General features: G+C 48.6%; 1 protein-coding gene across 1 annotated transcript; it reads left to right on the plus strand.

Moving 5' to 3' along the window:
- The first annotated feature begins 117 nt into the window (after positions 1 to 117).
- On the plus strand, positions 118 to 23,489 carry LOC137663661 (alpha-2-macroglobulin-like protein 1). The gene is made up of 35 exons (XM_068401110.1): positions 118 to 176; positions 950 to 1,133; positions 2,100 to 2,262; positions 3,030 to 3,082; positions 5,145 to 5,165; positions 5,673 to 5,832; positions 6,270 to 6,354; positions 7,727 to 7,838; positions 8,570 to 8,684; positions 9,105 to 9,214; positions 9,713 to 9,880; positions 10,118 to 10,348; positions 11,024 to 11,087; positions 11,464 to 11,609; positions 11,904 to 12,053; positions 12,295 to 12,447; positions 13,432 to 13,516; positions 14,325 to 14,439; positions 15,137 to 15,362; positions 15,492 to 15,618; positions 16,210 to 16,331; positions 16,829 to 16,883; positions 17,505 to 17,588; positions 18,245 to 18,421; positions 18,562 to 18,643; positions 19,440 to 19,596; positions 19,836 to 19,910; positions 20,296 to 20,458; positions 20,871 to 21,085; positions 21,224 to 21,439; positions 21,550 to 21,674; positions 21,987 to 22,077; positions 22,827 to 22,895; positions 23,218 to 23,320; positions 23,449 to 23,489. The coding sequence occupies exons 1-35, from the start codon at positions 118 to 120 to the stop codon at positions 23,487 to 23,489; spliced, it is 4,302 nt and encodes a 1,433-aa protein (XP_068257211.1).
- Positions 23,490 to 24,027: the final 538 nt, after the last annotated feature.

The following is a 24,027-nucleotide window of genomic DNA, read 5'->3' on the forward strand; positions in this document are numbered from 1 at the left end:
AGAAACGGCAACAACAGCAGGTGGCCTGGAGACCTTGGAAGGAGAGAAGCTGCACCCTACCTTCTCTCCTGACCAGCCCTCCAGAGGAATCCACCTCTCTGGGAGTCTCCCATGAAAATGTGGACTCCCTCCCTCCTGAGCTTCCTGCTCTACACCCTGGGGATAATGGGACAACCGTAAGTGCCATTTAAAAATCTGATGATTTATAGTTGTGATGTTGAGGGAGGGGCCAGGACAGCAGGGAGAGACCATGGGACCCTGTGAGTCATCCCCTGGAAGGTATAGACATGGGGTGGTGTGCAGCACACCACAAACCTTGTTATAAACACAGGATCCTCGTGAAAGTAGGAACATCTCTCATGGATATCGCTGCAGTACAAGGACTAGGTGAGGACTGGCGGTGGGAACTAGAAGAGTGAGGGATTGCAGTCTGAGGCTGAAGGGAAAGGTGTAGGATCAAGTGAAGGGCAAATGAAAACGGCTGCAGGGCTGGGGATGATTAAGTAAGAACCAGTCTGCTGCCAAGGTAGTTGAGGAGCCTTCTCAAAGCAAGAAGGACGAATCCTCTTCTGTTGAGGGGTTGGACTGTGGCGTTTTCCATGTGTACTGGGAATACCTAAGAATGGTTCCCTTTGCAGAATCAGAGATGGTCTCTACTGTATATGTTTCTCTGCACTACTGTAGCATCCTCCAAAACGACGTACACACCAGTGTGACCTGAGGTCACCAGAAAGCATTTCTCTTGTATTTATCTTAAATTAACTATATACCTTCCATCACCCCTGTGAGAGGTTCACACTCTCATTGTTAATCTGTCCCTCTCACTCGAGCAGCTCCTCCTGCCCCCAGGGAGGTGGTAAACCCTCCTACTTCCTGAGACCACAGAGTATTAGTGCCAAGAGTGGATGAAACTACTCCCAAGATGTAATGTCTTGTTTCCCCACTGCAGGAGGTACCTGATCATCGTTCCAGCTGCACTGCCCTACCCCTCTTCCCAGAGGGTGTGCTTGGACCTCCGTGGTGTGGAGAAGCCTATTCGTGTGGCCTTAACTCTTGTGCATCCATCTGGCAACCTCAGCCTCTACCGCAAGGTTGTCCGGAACAACTGGGTCTTTGAGTGCTCCAAATTTCAGGTGGGGATTGTTCTTGGCAGTGATCTCTAGCTGGCAGCTCCTAGAGTGCTCTTTTGGCTCATGACTCTTCTCACCAGAAAAATAGAGAATGAGGATGACAGGAGGAGAGAGGGCATGGAAAGGAGTGAATGCAAAATCAGGGAGGGTGTTTAGTGGGAGCCTGGTGTCTTTGTTCCCTGCCCTTGTCTGTCTGTATGATACTGCTCCTGCCAGGTATCTCACAGTCCATCCTGGTGGCAAACTGAAGGAAGGCTGCCTGGCCAGGCACCAAAGGACTGAGGAGGATGGAGGTGCTTAGAAACACCCAAATGGCAACTGTGCATCTCATTCTCTCCTCTGAGAAGGAAGCACTGTCACAGGGTGTCGTTTATGAATCGTGATGCAGGAAGAGCCAGACCTTTAATCTCAGACAGCCTCCCATCATGTCTGCTTCCCTCCAAGCTTCTCTTTAAGGACTGGAAAATGGGCTGAAGTACTAGGAAAGACATGGGAGGGTGTGCACACAAGCTCAGCACAGTCTTTCTGATCTGCCAAACTCATGAATCTTATTTCCTTGGTTTGCACTGATGAATAAGAGTGGATTTCAGCCTCTGTGACCTACACACTCTAGGAAACAGATTTCTCATCAACATAGACCTTTTCTTCCCTTGGTTTAAGTCTTCTCCATCTCGCTCCATGCAGGGTCTAACAGCGGCCCCGTGAAGGGGCAGACACAATTTCTGTGCCATAACAGGCTCCTTTTTACTCTCATGTGAGATCTGTCCCAAGTGCAAAGGCGTTGACCCCTGTGCTTCCATAGACACAGCCCTCAGCCACTGAGGGGACACCCTGTGCTGGCCTTCAGAGTAAGACAGAGAAGAGGCTGACTTCACAGTGCAGCAAGAGCAAGGAGAAGAGCACTGCTCTGATGCCATCTTGTCCTCTCCTACTGCCTCCTAACCTGGTGGCTCCTCTTTTGTGTCCTAGGTCCCCCAACCTGCAGGCAGCCAGGAGGTGGGCACTGTCCACCTGCGCATCTCCAATGGCCCCTACTTCAATGCAAATGAGGAGAAGCAAGTCCTGATCCGCAGGGCTGGAACAGGCACCTTCATCCAGACGGATAAACCCATCTATATCCCAGGACAGACAGGTGAGCACTGCATGGAGCACCCCAACAGTTCCCTTGCCTTTACCTACCTGGACTTTGTCAAGCACTGGAACAGGCTGCCCAGGGAAGTGGTTGAGGCACCATCCCTGGAGATATTTAAAAGACGTGTAGATGTGGTGCTTAGGGACATGGTTTAGTGGTGGACTTGGCAGTGCTAGGTTAACGGTGGAACTTGATGATCTTAAAGGGCTTTTCCAACCAAAACAATTCTATGATTCTATGATTCTACAACTTTATTCCCAATTTCCCGTGAGTGGCATGCCAAGTGCTTTGTGCCATGTGGCCTCCATGGGAATGGAGGGGGAAGCTATCTGCTGCCTTCTGGAGTGATGTATCTGTGCACCACGTTTTAGGGGTGGGAGGGGACTGGAAGGGTCAGTCTCACACACTTTAGGAGCAGAGCTGGCTTGGAAAAGGGAGCAGACCTGAACGCGATCTTCTTGGCCAGGGCCAGATGGGACTGGTCTGCTTACACTGCAGACGAAGAAATGTAAGGGTAGCTCCGGGTGCAGCCTGTGGGAAAGACCCTAAATTCATGAGGCTAGCTGCTGTGCTGCTGACACTCGTTTGGGTGGAAGAGGCAGAGAGGAGGGCTGGGCAAAGGCTAAGGGGGGCCGCAGGGCAGGTGTGGGACTGCCGGTAGGTCTGTGTTGGGAACTGTAATTTCAGGGTGAGGCAAGTGCAGGGCAAGTCCGTTCCTGAACACACTCTGTCTCTATAATGTGCTGTTCTCCATTTTCTTCCTTCAGTGAAATTCCGGATCGTGACATTGACCGAAGATTTTGCTCCCGTTAACAGCAAGGTAAAGCCCATCTAAGTGGAGGCGAGGAAGTCTCCGGGCTCTCTTGGTCAGTTCTGCCTCCTCTGCCAGCCCCATGCCGTGGAGGCTGAGATAGTCCCAATGTCTGCAGCACCCAGGGCGGCCAACGCCAACCCTCTACTAGCCTAAACTGGAACAGCAGTGCCCGTTTGCCGACGGCTGTGCTGTTGCTCTCACAGGATGGCTGCTGGCCGGTGGGAGGGTTGGTGCTGCTGATGGTATCTGGGGAGTGTGCCAGTGCTCCCTGCTAGGTGAGTTAGTACAGGGCAGCCCAGGAGCTGCACACACCTGCCTCCCCTCCCCGCCAAAAAACAGGCAGGGCTTCTGGGATATCCATGGGCTGTTGGCCATGGGCACAATTACCAGACAAGCTGTGTACAGACTCGAAGCTCCCCTCCCACAGCTCTGGAAAGCTCAGCGCTTTGTGGAGTGTGTTGCACCTAAGGATGGCAGGAGGGTCTGAAGCAAGCTGTGACGCATCTGCAAAATTTTAAGAAACATTAATTGATATGCAGAAGGATACGCATGAACTGATTATAAAAAAAAAAGAAAAGAGAGAAAACAGTACAACCAGATTATACCGACTTGCTGCTGGCAGCAGCTCATTCTCCCTGTGTCAAGGGAGTGAGAAGTTGCCAGAGACTTGCATATGTGCTAGCCAGGAAACTGCAAGACTAGCATTTTTCTATGGTAAGCAATTACACCTGCAGCCAGCAGCTATAGCTATTTCACACTCCTCTGTCCTCAAGCAATTTAAGGAGAGCCAATAGGAATTCATGCCATGACAGATAAATACGGAAGGGCACACATGAGCAGAGAGTTGGATCAAATCCCTCTAGACTGAAATAAAGGGAGAGATTCTTCCAACTTCTTTATTGCTGACTACATTTCCTCTTTTTCAGCCTGTTGGTGCAGGTCTAGGATCACACACTCCTTTCTCCTCCCTGAACAAAGAAGTCATATCTCTTATATTAGTTAGATATTAGAGTAAACAATTCATTTGCTTCCATGCCTACAATTGGCTCATGAAGATATTTGTCTGTAAATGTTTGATGTCTATGTGTGAGTATAATTAGCATTATAACTGTTAATAATGCTGTGATGAAAATTCAAAAGAGGTCATGTTTAACCAAAGCTATTATGAGGCTTGAGTACACTGCAGCATTAAAGCTATAACGTATGGTTTGTAAATTAGATGGGTTGGAGATAACATGGGTGCCGTTCACCGGCATGTTTTGTTTTAGCATTGACATTAGATTCAAGTTATGAAAATAGTTAACCTGCACATTTTTTTTTGTTTCAGTGAAAACAGAGCTGCCTATGATAACTTGCATGAAAGCTTAGAATGATGAATAATGTGAATTACATGTGGCCTTCAGTTACAGACCAGTTACTCTCACAAGCCCCTGCTCCTGCTTCTTTATGCCTCCTGCTCCCAAATCACATGCCCTTCACCACTACTGCCTCCAGACTGATAGCTGCAGCGATATAAGAAAAAACAGAGAATTAATAGGCCTAGAAGGGCTGAAGTATGTCCTTCTTTGTCCCTCCCTGTTACCCTCAGCTGCAATCAGCAGTAGTTCATATCTCTAAGCCTTACCTCCTAGGCCAGGGATTTTACAGGAAAATATGGGTCCTACAGGTGATGCAGTTCTGCTAATTCTTGGAATTGATGCTACAAAACTAATGCCTTTTAATATTTTTGAACTTGGGATTACGGTATTTGTGAGTGTCTACTTTTCTCCTTTTTTTTTTTAATAGTAAATTCTACCTTTCACAGTTGTAGAGTATCTATCAAAGTGCTGCTTAAAAATTCAGAGATCAAAAAGCAAATCCAAAGAACAGCACAGACTTTTTTATGTTACGTGTTTTCCTTACTATTTCAAAGCCATTCTCCTGGTTTCGGTAGGATCAAGTTCCTTGGATTATAATGTTTGGGACTGGCGTTGTTGTCACAGCACATGGGCTAGGTGGGTAAGATAAGTTTATATGAGGGTTGCTATGTCATGCCAGTTTCTGACATTGCTGTCTCTTTGCTTTGCAGTACTCCGTAGTGGAAGTCCAGGTGGGTGTTTCAGACTCCTCAGGTGTTATGAAGAAAGGTATTTCAGTGTGGGTAATACCTAGGCTGCTGTGTTACTGAGTCAAGTTACTTTTCTTAGGATCTATGTATATACACGCACGTGCGTACTCTGCACACATGCTTCTTGTTAACAAGCACTGGCAATCCAAATGGTTCAACTTCCATCCATTTCTACATTCAGGAACACCAGCCAGGCTTTAGCTAACTCTTACAGTTCATCTTTACATAAGACTGGAGAGTCTAAATGTCAGGACCTTTCATACCTTTTTTTTTGATGGCAGTACAGAGTAGAGTAACTCTGGGTGGGTTGGATTCACCTCTATTGATGCTCCAGCACTCAGGTCACTTCAGCACTATCTGGGGAAAAAACAACAGAAACCTGTGAAAGCCTCTGAAATCTCTGAAACACCTTTGAATCCAGTGGGCTCGGGTTAGAGAACAGCAGGTGTTGCTGACAACGGCCTCTTCTTTCCTTCCCTCGGACTGCAGGACCCAAACCAAAACCGCATTGGCCAGTGGCTGGATCTGAGACCAAAACAGGGCATTGCAGATCTCTCCTTCCAGTTAGCTGCCGAAGTCTCTCTGGGGACTTACACCATCAATGTGGTGAACCCAAAAGCATCCAGTACCTTTAAGGTCGAGGAACGTGGTAAGATGGAGTATGGAGATCAAAGAATGGGATGGAAAATGTTGTTTGTTTCTGTCTGTATAACAATATATAGCCAAACATTGTAAACTAAGATTTACTGTCTGAGAGCTAGGATTAAACACAAACCTATAGAGTGGGCAGTATCAGAAATGAACACAAGGAGATTGTGCTGGAGATTTCGAGAAGGCATCTGCTAACAACTAGGCTGGCACAGAGTGAGAATACACTAAAGACCTCTGTGAAACTGTTCGTATGTTGGGGGAAAAAAGGGGTTTCTTTCTTTTGTTTCCCTGTTTTTAATTAGTCCTTGCTTTTACCTCATGAACATGTTCTTTCATGGGAATCCAGCCTTATGTGAACACACTCTTCCCTTTTGTGATCCCATGTCTATGTAGTCTGTTGCCTTTGATGGAGTAACTCTGTGGGTTTTGTTCCAGTGTTGCAAAAGTTTGATGTTTTCTTCGAGGGACCAGCTCAGATTTATGCTTCAGATAAAACTTTCCCACTGCGTGTGTGTGGCAGGTAAGGAGGATGTTCTGGGGAAAGAGCTCATCAAAACAGTGTCTCTCCTTCCATATGTCTCCTATCTCTTGAATCCATCAAGGAGAAGTAGCTCAAGAAGGGCCAAACATAGTAATTCTTTTCTAAGAATCCAAAATAGTGCAAGAGTCAAACTGGTGGGTTCTTCCTTGGGGAAGAGGTACATGAGCCACACTTGGGAGAGACCACCCAGCTATAGGGAGACTTGTCCTAGGCAAGTGATACCCTACTCTGGAAGCTGTGTGTGTCCAGCCTTGAAAGACCTTATGTGGGGAAAAACACATATCTGATATGGGACTGATCTGCTGAGTAGGAACTCAGGAGTAGGAACTGGTGTTTCTTTAGAAGGTGATGCTGTTCCTTCTCACTTACATGCTGCTGAACTTATTATCTTCTTAGAAGCAGCAGGTGGGTTTTTCTAGTTATGTAGTCATTAGCAAAAACTGAGCAGACGAGGGTGCGAAGGAAGGCATGACCTCAGACGGTATAAAGACAAAGGAGGAAGGAGAATGATCTGGAAATCACTTTGTAGTGATTTATCTGTGGTGTATCTCCCCACAGATAAAGGTGGTGAGCTCATTTGTATTTGGGGCTGGGTTGTCTGGAGATTTTTGGTGTCTCTTTGCTGTTGCTCTGACATAATTTCTCACTAATTGGGACATTTAAAATTAGACCATATGAAGCTCTAGTAGAAAATAGTACAGGATGGGTCATAGATGTCCTCCTGTTACTGATACTGTCAGGAGCATTGCTCCAAAGGGAAAGCCAGAGACGAGTCAAAGCAGGGAAAGGCAGCAAGGCAGGCAGGGGAAATGTCTGCACTGACAAGGGCACGCTTCTGCTATACCTTGCAAAAAACAGCAGAGCAGGTCTGATGATGGAAACAAGAGTCCAGATCATGAGATAAGCCCATGGGGAGGCAGGTCTGAGGTCACTCTGTAGCTCTATTCCTGTCATAACATGCACTTGCTGTTGCTGTCTGCAGGGACACCGGTTTCTCTTGCTTTCACACCTGAGCTAATATCTCCACTGGATGCTGCACTGTACTGTGTGGACACATCAGCTCAAGTCAGCTCTCTGTCTGCCTGCAATTCCGGGACAGCAAGCCCCCAGGAGTGGGAGAGCTTTGGAGCGTGTGGGTCCTTTCTTTTGTGTGCTTTGTTTCTGCCTCTGTTGGATGCAGGACTGTGCTATTGCACTCCTCAAGTACACAATGTGCTATATTTTCATTCACACCTGCCAGCTTACCAGCTGCATTAAGACCTTCATCAGGAAGGCCACCTGTGTGGAGCTATGTGCTCAGCAAAACACACAGTGCCTCTGCTAGGCAGCTCCTCTGGTGTTCTCCCTGCAGGTACAGCTATGGGAAAGCAGTGCAAGGGACCATGCGGGTGACTTTGTGCCAGAAGGCAAGGAGGCGTCCTCAAAATGCCAGCAAGGACATCTGTAGGGAATACAGCGGTCTGGTGCGTAAAATCCTGGAAGATACATGGGTAGTGAAGGAGCACCACACAGGACTAAGTGTCAAGGGCTTTCTCAGGTGCAAAATTACTGTGTTAAGGTGAACCTATCCTGGAGCTGCACAAGGACACTAACATGTGGTAGAGACATAGTAGATTCCATAGCCAAATCCCACAGTGGATTTTATACTTTATTTTCTCTTTTTATATATTTATATATTGTGTATTTTTATATTTTCCATTTTTTCTATTCCTAACAAAATATTTCATAGCTGGGCTCTTCCCTTGTACACGTATGGTTGAAAACTTTTCATGCTTTATGATTTGTCATTATGACTTGTTATGGTAAGTTGTAATGGAAATGATTCGTTACTTTGAATTTTCATTTGATTCTGCAGTTCTTTTAGCTAGATCTATTAAAATACTCATATATTTGCTCTGTGATACAATTACTGCAGTCTTTAGTTTTCTGCTAAAGCTGGAAAGTTGCCAATATTGTAACTTTGATAAAACTGTGATGCGTGTTTTGTTTAATATTTTTGCAATATGAATTACACATATTCATGCATATAAAATAAAAAATACAGAATTTAAAATGTGAACCATATCTATCTGTATATGAGTCTGCATTATTACTTGTTGCAGTCAACAGTTATGACAGAATGACTAATACCTTGTACTTCTGACTCCTTCCCTTCTCCCCAGCCCCAAATAATATCTACCATTTCCTATTGCAGACCACGAGCAAGGGGTGCTTCACCACTTCTGTAAGAACGTCAGTCTTCAACCTGACTCCCAGCGAGGAAGACGGCAAGCTTTATGTAGAAGCCTCTCTCCTGGAGATGAGCACAGGTACCCAGGGGTTGAGCAGAGAAGGTGCAAGGGCGATAGGGACCATTCTGGGGGTATGAGGGTCAGAGTGGGCACACCTCCCCCTCTCCTCCACCTGCTGCTGGGACCATCACAGGACAGGGAGAGTGGTCCTGCCCGAGGAACTCGTTGTGCCCATGGAGAGCTACTCTGCCAACAGCAGGCAGATGAGGTGTGGCTGGGAGCATGGTCCGTAAGGCCACAGAGGAGCTTGAAGACATCTTAACTAAAGAAGGAGCTGCCACAGGAACAGCCTCCAAACCTTGAAGGGTGCTGGTGTCGGGCAGGAAGGTTGAGACACTCCACTTAGAGGGCCTGGGAATAACAAAGTGAGATTAAACTAGGGTGCGGTAGTCATCTCCGGTACTGATCTTGCTTCCCTTGCACTCTGCATTCCAACAGGGGTGCAGATCAACACCTCCAGCCAAATCCTCATCTCCAGGACAGCTGCAAGGGCAGTGTTTGAGACACCAAATGAATATTACATCCCTGGAGTACCCTACAAGGGGAAGGTGATTTTTTTCCCTCGCTTCTTCCCTCCCCATCATTTGCCAAGGAATTTGTGTCTGGTAAATTTTGCTGACCCCAAACATTTTCTGTTCCCCAGACAAAGTACTTTACCTTGCAGTGTGTCACCTTACTTGACATTGCAGCTCCAGTTGCTGCATTTCAGATTCCCTGATGTGGTTACACCTCCAGCTTCTGCTGGGAGCCATGAGTGATGTCTCAGCAGGGATGCTGGGATGCAAGGGTGTCTCAGCTGTTGGCTAGGAGATGAGCTCCTTATGCTCTAGCCACATACACCTTTTGGAGCAGACAGGTTTTAATTACTCTCAGCTTAGCTTTAGAGATGAAGGAGCTTTGTAGGTGTCCTGTCTTCTTGAGGCCATACTAAAGTTAAGGCCACCTACATAGGAGGCTCTATGTTTGTCAGAGGGAGGAAGGTTTTGTGTATGACTCTGGAAGAAATATCTGACTTTGGCTTTTCTGACTCATTCTGTTGTCAACAGATTAAGCTTCAAGATCACTATGGAAATGGTATGAAAAACAGAAAAGTTTATCTCGTGATAAAGTTCATGAGGCGTCGGTTTATCAAAACATACATCACAGATGGCAGTGGAATAGCATCGTTCAACCTGGACACAACTGCCTGGAACAGCTCATCAGTCTCTTTGGAGGTAAATTTCACCTCTGCATACAAGAAAGTGAGAATCCTTGAGCTCTGCCAGTGCTCCCCACTCCCGCCCTGCAGCCCCCCTGCCAGCTCAGGCCTGGGCTCCCCACACAGCTCTGCTTGTGCAGAGCCAGCAGGAAGGCACCAAGCAACAGCCTTTCCCAAACTAAGCTGATGACATCCTAACAAAGCACTGAAGCATGAAACTCTTGATTTCTGTGTGTCTCTGGTCCCCTCTCAGGGAAGGTTCACACTGGAGGATCTCACGCACACACCTCGAAAAACTGACTTCAGTTACACAAACGCTTACCATCACCTGCAGCCCTTCCATGTCACAACCAAGAGCTTCTTGGACATACACCCATTCACAGAAACACTGCCTTGTGGGCTGAAGCAGAATGTCCAGGTGACCTTCACACTCAGTCGGGATGATCTGGGAGAAGACACCAGCCGTATAGGTTTTGCGTATTATGTGAGTAAGGGTAGTAGAGAGCCTGGGGAAAAAGGCTGCACTGATGGGACCAGACCCCAATGAAACATTGAGGGTGCAATTTAGATCATCCCTGGAGGGATGACAGGAAAAACTTGTTCTTGGAGAACTGGGTGAACACTACACCCAGTAGAGCTCAGCCTGGCCACAATGTGATCCTGGTATCAAGGCCCCAGTCACCTCCATGGATGGGAGGAGTCTTCTACCTTTGCAGCCCATCGCCCCCTTAGCGTCTGCAAGGCTGCAGCGGGAAGTATCTTGTGCAGAGTCTATTATCAAACTCTTCTGCCTTTAAAACTGGATGGGCGAGCACTTTTTCACTCTGGTTATCAAACAGTTGCTCAGTGGAAATGGCTTTTAGTTTGGTCTGGAGACCTGCTTACTAGAGGGAAAATACCTTAGCTGTCTCTCACATATCTCCAGTGAACCCACCCATCCATTGTCCTAGCTGGACAGACCAGACCAGAATCTCACATGTTAAAGCTTCTCCTTCCACACGGTGATGTCTGCAAATCTGCTGGAGCCAAGGTGTGGGGTTGGATTGGACCCACAGTTTATTTCTGAGGTTGCTTAAGAGAGCAAGATGCACATGGGTGAGTGTGACTGCATTCTGGTGGCAAACAGCAGTCTGCTCATCCCATGTCCCTCCTCTCACAGGTCACTGGGAAAACTGGAATTGTTGTCAGAGGGCAGAAGAGTGTCCAGGTTGGGAAGCTGAACAGTAAGTCTGCGGCAGCCGGACAACAGGAAACAGTTGCACCCCGTGGGTTTCTATGTCAGACAGTGAGAGTTGCCAGAGTTTCTCCCAAATTCCCTGAATCTATAGGTCTTGGGCAGTCAGGACAGAGGGAGGCTGAGGAAGTAATTGTGTCAGCTGGAAGAGGCTGAAAAGACAGAATGAGGGAAACAATGATGGGAAGAGAGACTGAGAGGACCTGTGTGAAGATGGAGCACATGGTGTCAGAGAATGGAGGGAGAGGGCAGACAGCAGCAGCAGGAATTGGTTTGACATTGTGGGATTATAAAGCAGAAACAAGGAGGGCAGAAGGAGTTCTCGGTAGGGCTGTGATGAAAACACTTTGCCTTTCCTTCCTCAGTGCTGAAGGGCTCCTTCTCTATCCCTTTGACCTTCACCGCTGACTTCACCCCATCACCTTCCTTAGTGGTGTACGCCATCTTCCCCAACGGAGGGGTAACAGCTGACAGCATCCATTTTGATGTTGCCTTGTGCTTTGAAAACCAGGTGAGACTCTCTCCTGCGGCTGGGGGAGGGCTGGCAAGCAGGAGTCAGTAGGCCTGAGGGAAGGAGACCCTCAGATCCTTCAAAGAGAGAACTGGGGAGAAGAGAGGAAGGGGATGTCTGTAGCACAGTGCCAAGGGACCAGGAAAGCTTCAGCAGTGACTTCTGTTCATAGCAGTGGCTGAGCAGGGAAGACTCCAGCTGGTCTCCCTCTTTCTGTTTGTGCTGCCTGTCTGTCAGCCTCCTCGCCCCTCTTTCTCTCTTTGTCATATTTCCTTTCCTGGTGTGTTGCTCAAGGTCAAGGTGGGATTCCCAGCTAAAGAAGCCTACCCAGGGTCAACAGTGCAGATCCAACTGCAGGCAGCCCCTGGCTCCCTGTGTGCGGTACAGGCAGTGGATGAAAACATGTTCTTCGTGAGACCAGAGAGCAAGCTGACAAGCCAAATGGTGAGTGTCTGTGCAACCAGGCAAAAAAACAGGAGTGATGGATGAGCTGGGGGAGGCAGGCAGGGGCTGTGGCAAGGGGAGCTGGAGGCTAGTGAAAGAGGAGGTCTTTGTGTGGAGGAGAAAGCGGGGTCTGCCTAGGGAGATGGGCACAAACAGATATGTATGCTAGGGGAGGGTGGAGTGAAGCATCTGGAGGTATCTGCTGCTTGCCCAATTCTTACCTGCCTGTGAGTTTCCCTAGATCTATGGTTTGTTCCCTGCTGCCTACCGACATGGATACCCTGCCCAAGTAGAAGAGCATTCAGATCACTGTGTTCAGCCTCAGTACACATCATCTCTGCTACGAGGGAAGCCACAGCATTCCTTTCAGCCTGACATCTTTAACCTCTTCCGGGTAATCACCTCGTGACTTTTCCTAGAGCTGTTGAAATTATGAGCATCTATATTTCCCTCCAAGCAATCTGAGATGGCTTTGCCTTCTCCACACAGCCTCTGCTGTCTGTCCTCACCTAGCTGTGCTCTCTCAAGAGATGTACAATCCTATTATGAGTATGAACACCTGTATTGCCCTCCACAGATGCAGAAAGCAAGATTAAGAGATCCTGGACCAGCTTTTTGGGCTTGGGAATGAGGTCCTGGGCTGTGTACTGTTTGTCTACAGTATTAGAGAAAAGAGAGATAGGGAGTGATCCCAAGCATTAGACTACAGGTTGTTGATGTGGCTTAGTTGTTAGCCTGCTCTCTGGCACTGTTTTGGGCTGTTCCCAGGCAGATCTCTTGATGTCTTTAAGGCAGATCTCTAGAAAGGACTAGCCTTAAGCAGCATGGACACAAGACAGGCAGTGTCATTTGGCCTCGGACCTGGGAATCAGACCCTGTCCTCTTTTATTTAGCAATAGAGTCACATCCTAGGAGGCTCTTTCATAGCATAGAGACATCTCTTGTGCTTGTGGACAGGCCCATGTCACAGCCCCAGGGGCTGAATGGGGGTGTGCTCGCCATCACACCTCTGTATGACTTCAGAGGGCAGATTTCATCCAGCAATTCCCTCCAGCATGCATGAAGGGAAGGGGTAGGACACTGATGCCTCTCCTCTGTACACTTGCCACTGGAAATGCATTGAGAGGAGCAAGACATCCCAGGGTCCTCCAGAAGAGAGATGGTGGTTTAGTGACCTCCTGAGAAAGAAGGGATCAGGGAGGCCGTGCCATGCCTCCCTCAGCACTGTGTCTGCTTGGGCCAGTGCTGCTCTGGGCCACTTGGGCACTGGGCTGTCCTGGCCCCAGTGGTTTTCAGAGTCATTTTGAAGAGCAGTGGCCACTCTTCCCCACTCACAGAAGCTTTTCTACCTCCCCCGCCCTCCTTCTTTTCCTAACAGAACATGGGGCTGAAAATCTTCTCAAACCTTGTAATCAAGAAGCCATCTCAGTGCTTTTATCGGGTGGATAGGAAGCCGACCATGGGTGAGCTGCACTTTCAACCTACCTGGCACAGGAGGTCACCCAGATGGAAGAGCCCTCTGATCTCTGGGGTTTGCTGGTGGTGGATATTGGCTCTCTCAGGAGTAATGGGTGCTGCTGCCACAGCCTAGCTGCCTGGTCCACCAGCCTTGGCAGGAATGACCCAGTCCCTAGAAAAAGGGCTCTGAAGAATGTCACTACTTGGATGTTCCCTGACATTAAAGGATGGCATTCTCTTTCCTGGCACAGACAACCCCAAGTGTGGGCCAGGATCTGTTTCCCAGTGACTACTCCACAGGCTGTGCTGAGACCTGGCTTCTGTCCCCAACTGTGGCTGCAGGGACAGTCACTTCCTTCCTCTATGTCTCAGTTTGCACTAGATAATCATACTAAACTGGCTCACATGCCTGCTGATATTTAAACTGTTCCTTGCAGAGGGCTGTGAGTTTTCTGCAGACAAGCAAACAGTACTGTTATACACAGAATTACAGAAGTGTTGGTTAAAATGGCTCTCTGAAGGTCCCTAGTCTCTTTAGCACCAACTCTGGGTCAGGTCAGCAAGGGGCTTTCTCTAACCAAGTCTTGGAAAACTTGCAACCAGTGCAAGCTGGTTCTGCTGTTACCACTCTCTTTTCCCTTCCTGTTTTCCCTCTTCTACCAAATCAGCCTACTCCCTTGTGTTTTCCTCTGCCCAGACTATTCTAACGTCTCTCTTACTGCTTACTTTGCCTCTTGCCCCAGTGCTAGGCTGTCTATCATTGGCAGGGTTCACCTCTCCCACTCTGGTGAGACTGCTTATTCTTTCTTTCAGGGGGGCCTTCTGCAGAAGACCAAAGAATCACTAAGGAACAACCCCAATTTTCGACCCGTGGAAGACTTCACCACTATTTCCCTGAAACTTGGATCTGGAATCTGTTCTCTGTTGGGTAAGTGATGCCAGACTACAAATGGACAGAAGGATGATCCCATTGTTGTTGAGTCTTGGCTGACTTTCATTTGTGCAAAAGTCCAGCCATAGGTGTAAAGAGAGGTCTGCATGTGAATTTTATGGCTCTTCCCTGCATTTGCAGTGTGTCAAACTGAAGGACTAGTAGACTTTGAGGTGCAGAACTGAAGTCTACACAGGTTTAGAGAAAAGCAATACACTTCAAGAACACACCACCAAGTATCCTCTCTTCGCACATTGGGGTACACTCTACTAACTACTCAGCTTGGTGGGTGCACCAGCTAAATTTGTAGCCCTTGTTGCCACAGTGCTTAGATTAAGACTGATGAATCAGCACTCAGGAGGATAGGGTGCTGCTGCTTTCCATAACACCACACTGTTGACTGACATCATGCTGTTGACTGAGTGTAGAGAGCTGGAATGCTCAGGCAGTGTCTTGCTCAGGAGAAGAGTATAAAGCCATTACTGATGACATTTAAGCAGGGTTTATGGCTTTAGGGAACAAATTGCTGAGAGCTGCCTTACTGTGAGCCACTGGAGAAAGAGTCATTGTTAATATAGCAGAGGCTGATCCAAGCATGAGGACCTGCATAGCTTCCCTCACCCAGGGCCATGAGCCCTCCTCATTGCAGTGGAGTGGGATGAATTTCTTCATGCAGGTACTTTTATCCTCTCAGCTCCAATGGCAGCAGGAGTGTCCCGGTCACAGCACCTGCTGCTGCTGCAGAGTGGAAAGTCAACACGTTCTGCTTGTCTGGGAGGGGATTTGGCCTTGCCCAAACCACAAGCCTCAGAACGGTCCAGCCCTTCTTTGTGGATGTGTCACTGCCATATTCTGTCATCCGAGGAGAGACCTTCACACTGGAAGCTACTGTCTTCAATGCTCTGCAGCAGTGCATACAGGTGTGTGCCTGTGCCACAGGTAACACTGTGTGGGACAGACCTACTATGCCCTCCAGTTTTAGAGCGTGTTGTGCCAAGCCATCTCTCCTGAGTTGCTCAGTCACTCACCTGCATCTGTCATTCCCTCAGATCCACGTGGCCCTGGCTAAATCCTCAGACTTCCAGGTGGAGCCATGCCAGACCTGCAGGGACAAGGAGTGTCTCTGTGCAGAGGAGTCCAAGACCTTCACGTGGAATGTGACAGCAGTCCAGCTGGGTATGACAGCAAAAATGGGAGCGGTGACGGGTAACCTTAAAACTGAAGTGAGAGGGAGTGGGAGGTCCAGAGAAGCTGGTAGAACCTTGCCTTCTCTGGATCCCGAATTTTATTCTTAGTGGTTCAAACATGTGATCCATTGTGTCTGCTTGCTTTCTTTGTTCTTAGACAGGCTCATCACAGAGGGAAGGAACTGAATGGGTGGCATGGAGAACTCTTGCAGAGAGGGCTGTGGGACCAGCTGGGGAGGAAGGGGCTACATGGATGTGGGTGGGGGAACCTTCTATTGCTGGTGCTGTGCTTCATATACAATGGGAAGGGGACACCGGGGTCCAAGGGGCTGCTGGGCCTTCTGTTGTTACAGTCGTACGTAGTGCAATGAAGTCACTGTCGATGAGGCATTACCTAGTTCCCTCATGCTTAGGATGTCTCAACAAGCCATCAGTACTGGCCGACTCACCTTTACTGGCCAAACCGCTGAGGCTATGAAGACCAGCCACCCGAAGCATCTCACACCACTATCAGTTAAAGCAGGTTGACTCCATTTGGCCACAGGTGTAAGAAACAGGCTCTGTTCAATTTATTTGCTAGGGACTCTGAATATCACAGTGAGGACAGAGGTACTGGACACTACACCACGGTGTGGGGGCAGGAAGCTCTTGCCAGCTGCTATGAGGCGGAGGCATACGCTGGTCAAAAACTTGCTGGTCCGGGTCAGTATGAGAGCAGGCTCGCTTCGCTTTCTGAGTATACCTGCCACTGGGGGAGGGGAGGCTGAGCTGGGCTAAGTGGTTTTCTCTCCTCATTTTTTGGCCAGCATTAGCATACTAAGGCTGTGGCTCAGTTTGCTTTGTTCCCCTCAGGACCTAGCCAAGCCTATTACCTTCTTGCAGTACTCTTTCTTGAGCTGCATTCGTACATGATGTCTGTGTTTCTCCCTGTACCTTTCCCTGCTCCATCACCCATTGTACATGAGCTTTTGTATATGCTCACTAATCCCATCCCTCAGGCTTGCTCTTGCTCTCTTGAGCAGTGAAGCAGGCAGCTTCAGTGCAGAACCTGACAAAGGTGAGGAGGATGGAGTCCCTGACAGACTGGGGACTAACCACTGAATTCAGACCTGAAATGGCTTTGAAATTTTACTGCTGTTTTGGAATTTTTTGTGTAATCTTGTTTCTCCTGTCCCATGTTCATGTTCCTGCCCTGGCAGCCAGAAGGTGTGTTAGTGGAGAAGACTTACAGCTCCCTTCTGTGCCCGAGAGGAGGTATGTGGACAGCCTGAATGGGTCCTGCAGCCTGAAATGACTAGACCTGAGAGTAGGATTAAACTGTGGGAGGTCTGATGAAAGAATGTTTTCAAATTATTTTTCACATAGGAAATTTCACTTCCTATTAGACAGGAAAGAACAAGAAATATTACTTCCACATGTGCTGTCCTACTGAATTTGACACTGAGTATAGGTTGCAAAATCCTGCTCTGTAGTAGTCTTCCCACACTGCAGCCCCTGGGCATTCCTGGGCCTTGATAGTCACCAGTGAGAGCTGCTCCAGCCCTCCCACCCTGTCCCTGCAGCATTGCAAGTCTCTCCAGGATGTCCCCCTGCCACGTGATGACCAACTGTGATTCTTGTGAAGCTTGTGAAGTGTAGTGAATTGAGTTGTGAAGCTTGGTGAGCCCTCAGCCTGGACTGCAGCTCTCACATCTCTTCTAATCTGAAAAGTTTTCATGCAATGGAGCTTGGTGTGATGACTGGGACACAGTGTAGGGAGCAGTCTGTATGAGCAGGATGTAGGCAGTGTCCCATTTAACTGTACCAGTCTTGTCCCTCTGGTTAGATGCATTTGGCTTGATTTTTCATGCTACAGCTTTATCCTGTTGTTATCAGGAAACACAGCTGACGAACCGGTGTCCCTTCGCCTCCCTGACAATGTAGTAAAGGGATCTGCCATGGCTTCCATTTCCATCTCAGGTAAGTGATTTCTATTGTGGGCTCACTGACTGCTGTTACAGACGAGCAAGGCTTAACTTGGTGATGGTGTCAGGGGATCCATTTGACATGAAACTGCCCAAAAGAGAGGATGCTATGTTTCTACTCTCTGCAAGGTTTGCCAACATCAGGCTTTCAGATTTTTGAATTAGCACTTAGGCTTTCATGGGAAAAGTAATCTGCAGAGGAGAATAACTCTTATTTTTCTAGCTAGGGCTTTGGAACAGAGACTCTAGGCCATTTTTTTACTGGGACTTTGGGACCTTGGCTAGTTCTATGTAGATGCAATCAGCAAAATTCATAACCATCCTCTCTCCCTGTTAAGTTTCACTGCTACAACAGAAGCTCCTGGAGAGAAGAAATCTTTCTCAGCATTAGTAAGTTGCAAAAGAACACTTTGGAGAAGCTACTGGGACCAGACATACCTACCATTCAATACACTTCTTTGCACTGGGATCATTTACCTCCATGCCAGAACTGGTATGAAGCCAGGCCTGACATAAGTAGCCATGGATATTATGCAGCAGAGCCCCAAAGGAGGAAACTGAATACCAGATAAAGCACTACTATCCACTTCCTGGCTGAGAAGCACCTTGAATCATACTTACACTTGCTTTGTTTCATACACCCTTGCGTAGGTGATCTCATGGGGACAGCACTGCAGAACCTGGACCGTCTGGTGCAGATGCCCCATGGCTGTGGGGAGCAGAACATGGTGCTGTTTACCCCCATTGTCTATATGCTGCAGTACCTGGAGAAGACAAGGCAGCTGACCCCTGAGATCAAGGAGAGGGCAACAGGATTCCTGCGCAATGGCAAGTACAACAGACCCACCTTGCTCTTCTGCCTTCCCCTGTGTCCAACCTACCAATAACTCTTGCCCTTGCACTCACTCTGTCAATGTTGGACCCTCTGTGTTACTGTGCTGTATTAATCACTGTTCCCATCTACACAGGGTACCAGATGCAGCTTCTTTATAGGCACAGAGATGGGTCCTACAGTGTCTTTGGGCAGCAGGATGGGGAAGGGAACACTTGGTAAGCACTGCAAATATCCGTCACTCCTGATTTTTCCTGTCTGAGTCAGAGCAGCTAATGTGCCTGGGAAAGCTGATAGGATGTGCGTTCCTTCTTTTGGATGAAGACCCCAGGATCTCACTGGCAGGGAGACAAATTGAGGGACTTGAGCCACTTGAAAAAGCAGTGAGGCAGGGCAGGAGAGTTTCTGGGAAAGTGGAATAACAAAGATGTGGTCCCAGGGGGTGGGAGGTCCCTTTTTGTCTCTATGGCCCTGTTGTTGCCCCACAGACAACACCATGTACTGCTGGTGGTGTCCCAGCAGCCAAGGGAGGTACATACTGGCTGGAGGTAGATGAGGGAAGAGCAATAAAAAATCAACTCCCCAGGGAGGGCGTTGCTTATGAGAGTTTGAAAGAGCTGCATTGGCCCAGCTTGACACTGTGGTGTCTGGGCTGGGAGAGATGAAGAAAGGAAGGGAAGAAGAAAATGGGGAATTCAAGATTGTCTCTAGGTATTTGGGGACATGAAGTGCAATGGGTAAAAGTAGAAGGGATAAGAGGTTTTTCACCTGCGAAACCACTGGGCAAAGCAGTAGTACATGAGTAGTACATTTGTGGAGGCAGGCTGAGGGAGAGGAGCCACTTGGGTCCTGTGGACCATTTCCACTTTTAGCTTGCCTTTCTGTGTGAAAATTACTCTTTTTTGGCACCCCAGTATGTCAGTGTTAACTTCAGGGGCAAGCACGAGGAGGCCTTTGACTTTCTCTTTGCCTTTTTTGTGTTTCTCTTTCTCTTACAACTCATCCTCTTTCTAGGCTGACAGCTTTTGTAGTCAAGAGTTTCGGCCAAGCCAGAAAATACATCTATGTAGACGACAAGAATGTCCAGGATGCCCTACGCTGGCTTGAGCAAAACCAGCTCCCCAGTGGCTGTTTTGCCACCAAAGGGAGCCTCTTTCACTCCTCCCTAAAGGTAAATGAGGGCCAAGCCGGGCAGCACAGCTGGAAAATGGCTGGACAGATGTTGTGACAGCAAAAGATTGTGGGATCCCAAAGGACCTTAGAAAGTCATTCCTGCACCCCATGCAACCAGCATTAAAGATAGCAGGGTATAGGGTGGGGAACGCAAAAGGAATGCTTTTCCTTCTGGGGAGTCACTGCCTGCACCCTCCAGACACCACTTAGAGAGTGAAAGGTGCTTTCGCTTCACAGGGCAGCGTGGATGATGAAATCTCCCTGGGGGCATACGTCACTGCAGCACTGCTGGAGCTGGGTCAGCCGCTGAAGGTGAGCACGCTCACACTCTCTCCTCCTCTCCTATGTGCTCCCACGCCTGGGCACCGCTATGGGGATATGTCAGCTCATAATGCTGGCATTCTCCAGGCCAGGAACAGATAGGCAGCTGCTGGGAGGGAGACAGTCTTTGGCCAAACCATGAAGTCATTCCTCAGAAGAGATGGTGCTGTAAAACGGCTTGGTGCAATAGTGATTGGTGACTATGACTCCCAGTGCACACTGGGGCTGCAGTGCCTGTTTTCTCAAGAGAGAGTGTAATTTAATGGGTTTCTCTGGAGCTCCCTGGAATGAGCTGTTCTGGCTCCCTGCAATGAGCTCCCCCATTCCCTGTTTTGCCCCTGTCAGAGTTTGGCATGTGTCTCTTCTCCCAACACAGGGCAAGCTGATGCAGTCTACCCTCCGCTGCCTGCAGCAGGCAGTTCACAACATCACCAACATCTACACAGAAGCGGTGCTGGCCTATGCCTTTGCCCTGGCTGGGAACTATGAGACAACCCAAGAGCTGCTGTACAAACTGGAGGAACAGGCCATCAAATCAGGTGCTGACTGCTAGTTGGGGTAATGCTTCTCATTCACCTGCTGGGATCCGAAGTAATGTATGCCCAGCTACAGGGGTTAAAAACGACATGTGTATTTGTATGTATTCCTTGTATTTGTTCAGTAACTGCACTGTGTGACTGAAAATACAATAAGTTATTTTACAAGCTGCGAGGATGACTTATCGGAAAGAGTTACCTCAGCCTGGTGGATTTCAAGATTCTCTTGAGGGAGGAGGTAGGAATCTGTGACCTAAGACCAGATGAAGCCCTGGAGAATAAACTGAAAAAAGAAATCCTGGCCTGAGTACAGGGAATGAGCTGAAGGAGCCCTGAAAGCACTCAGGTGTTTGTTTCCTGTGAACCCCAATTATGCCCTCTCCAGATAGCCTGCATGCTCCTTTTCCTTCTGCAGGAGGACAAATCTACTGGAGCCCCAAGCCAAGCTCTCCAGCTTCCACAGACTTCTGGCCTGATACTCAGTCAGTGGACATAGAGTTGACAGCCTACGTGCTCCTGGCATACCTCTCTAAGCCACAGGTGCATGCAGGTGACATGACAACTGCAGCTGGTATTGTGGCATGGCTGACCAGGCAGCAGAATGCCTACGGGGGCTTTGCCTCCACCCAGGTAACAAGTAGCTCCCTGTGGACTGATATACTTTTGCACCCGAGGTTGGCAGGGAGAGTCCTTTTGATGTCTTCCTGCTCCAAGTCAGCTTCACTAGAGCTGATGCTTTCAGAGTGGTGACTGTATCTCCCTCTCTAGGACACAGTTGTTGCCTTGCAAGCCTTAGCAAAATACGCAGCAAGGACATTCAGCACATCAGGCCAGGCACTTGTGAGGGTGAAGTCCCAGAGAGGCTTTGGGAAGGCTTTTCAAGTCAACCGCCAGAAGCGGCTGCTGGTGCAGCAGGCAGCACTGGCAGAGGTCCCGGGGCAGGTCCTGGTGCAGGTCCATGGCAGCAGCTGCATCTTTGCTCAGGTGAGGTGGTGGGACAAGCATGGGAGAGAGGAGAGGTGGAGGACTCTCCCTCTTCTCCCTGCATGAGATCATGCCTGGCCTGTCTTTTCCCTTCCTGGCTCACCATGCAGACGGTGCTGAGGTACCACGAGCCTCCCCCACGGGCTGCTGTAACCTTCACTCTGCATGTCAACACAGAGCTCACCAACTGTAGCCAGGCCAATGAACGTGTCCTCACCGTCCGCATCCTTGCCAGGTGACCTTGTTTCCTACTCCAGCAAGACCCTCTGTGCTTGGGGACAGCAGCTGGGAAAGCCTCAGGGCTGCAATGGAGGGACCTGGCACTTGGGGTGGACAGGAAAGAGGGTTAATTTGGTAGGTGGAAGGGGTGGGGAAGGAAGGCGCTGGCTATCTCCTGCAAGAGGGAGCAGTGGCTGCTGTGTCCCCAGTCCTGGACAGACTACCTGGCTCAGGGTCCTGCACACAGGGTATGGTGTTGGAGCGAAGAGGGGCTGGGAGGGCACTATTCTCACAGAGTCAGACTTTCCGACTGTTTCTTCTTCTTCAGCTACATTGGGAGCAGAGTCACATCCAACATGGTGATTGTGGAGGTCTCCCTGCTGTCCGGATTCATTCTGTCTCCCAGATCCAGGATGTTGGTAAGGACTTTGGAATTAAAAAAGTGGCTGTGGTGAATGGGTCCCACCTGCTTGCTCCTGTTGGGAACTGTTCATTTCAGGCCATGAGGTAACTAAATTAGCAGGGGACTTTTGCTGTTGTAATTGAACCAAAACCTCTCATTTCCATACAAAGCCCACAAGGGTTAGCTATGGGAGAAAAGAGGTGGTTCAGCTTCTCCCACTTACACTATTCTGCCTTGGGCCAGGAACAAAATGTTCTGCTGGGTGTGCTAAACACCAGGATTTGTTTGCCAGAAATTCTAAAACAAGATTTCTTAGACAGACCCTAGTTCTAGGCAAAAAGATATTTTCTTTTCCAATTAAGCCATAAAACTGAAAGATTAATTATTTGCACAGCCCCCAGGCAGGTCTTTAAGAGCAGTCTAGCAGTCAGTGAGATGAGATAACAAGAATCGTTACGGGTGCCTGCACCTGTTTGCTGACCAACACATCAGTCTATGTGCTGTCCACATGGCCTTTTCTCCCCAGAGTGTGAGATTTCTCTAACTGAGCAGCGACAGCATAGTTCATCCCTGAGATGCTCACAAGGGATGTCCAGAAGGGACTACCAAGACATAACCACTAAAACCCTTACGTGTAAGAAAGACACAGTTCCACACGGAGTCCAGCTCCACACCATCCCTTCAATACAATAGAGGGTCCTTCAGGTCAGGAAGCCCTAAGGAAAGTGCTCACAAATTTCCTTGTGTTATTGTTTCCTATCCCAGCTGGAGCGCCAAACCATCGTTAAGAAAATAGAAGCGAAAGCTGATGTGGTCTACATTTATCTGGAGAAGGTAAGTGGAAAAAAAAGCATTTGGTTTAGCACAGTGAGAGCCAGAGGCCAGAGGCCAAGGAGCTGTGTGAGAAGCCCAAGGCTGGGTTAGGCATGGGGAAAGGGCACTGGCAGAACTGTGGGCAGAGGAAGCTTGCCCAATTTCATTGTCAACGGGTTAGCATTTGCTATGCCTCACACATATTCACATATTCCATTTCTAAAATTCAGAATCTCTAGTGGATTAGAAAGATTTAGTGCAGGAAAACATTCAAGCTAGGGAAGATGAAGATGCAATGACTTCTTTCTACCCTTCCTTGCTAATTTCTTTGCACCTCCATGAGCTCAACGATGAATCTCAGACTTTCATTCTGCAACTGGAACAAGTAATTCAGATGAAGAACCTGAAACCAGCCAGCATAAAAGTCTATGATTACTACCAGCCAGGTGGGTTGCAGATTCGCCCCTGCGCTGGGGTTGGGAGCTGGGTTCCTAGTTCTCTGGCTGGGAAAAGTCATTGTGCACTCTGTGTGCATGGATGTGCGTGCAATCAACTTCCTCATTTCCTTTTGCAGAGGAGAGAGCCTTGGCTGACTACAGTGCTGTCTGTAGCTGAGGTAGGCAGCAAGTCTCTGTGTGACACAAACAGTAGAATCAGGAAATGATGGGTCTAGGGTGGGAGAGAGGGAATGTAAGCAATCAAAGACGGGAAGGAAGATGGTAATCAGTGGGGAGCATATATTCAGCTAGAAAGACGAACTGGCAGTTGCTTGTGGCTTGGTGTGTGGAGCTAGGATGGGGGTTCTTTTGCAGCCAGGAAGGCAGCTGGAAGGCTCTGGTGGAAGGTGGAGACAGGCACAGCATTTCTCAAAATGAGAGTGAGGAGCCCTTCCTCACGTGAAGTGAGAATGCAGAGCTATAGCAGCCTGTGCTAACAAGGGCCTTCAGACCTGGACATGGCTCCATTCCCTCCACCACCCACTATATTCATTGCAGGGTAGGAAAGGGGGATTCGGGGAACCCAAGGAGCAAGCTGAAGCTGGGAAGATGTAATATTTTGTCTTAGGTGACATACCCTGCTGCCAGAAGCAGCATGGCTTGTTAGTGGTAGACTGAAGCCAGGACAGGTCTGGAGAAGTCCTTTCTGGCAGGAT

This window comes from Nyctibius grandis, chromosome 5 (assembly GCF_013368605.1).
Source record: "Nyctibius grandis isolate bNycGra1 chromosome 5, bNycGra1.pri, whole genome shotgun sequence".
Classification (NCBI taxonomy): Eukaryota; Metazoa; Chordata; class Aves; order Nyctibiiformes; family Nyctibiidae; genus Nyctibius; species Nyctibius grandis.

What these genes read in the sequence shown, in the direction of transcription:
- LOC137663661 (XM_068401110.1), top strand. Translation starts at nt 118, where the DNA reads ATGTGGACTCCCTCCCTCCTGAGCTTCCTGCTCTACACCCTGGGGATA. An exon ending in TTGAGTGCTCCAAATTTCAG is followed by an intron (nt 1,134 to 2,099) that starts GTGGGGATTGTT and finishes TTTGTGTCCTAG; the next exon opens with GTCCCCCAACCTGCAGGCAG. An exon ending in ACCGTCCGCATCCTTGCCAG is followed by an intron (nt 21,675 to 21,986) that starts GTGACCTTGTTT and finishes CTTCTTCTTCAG; the next exon opens with CTACATTGGGAGCAGAGTCA.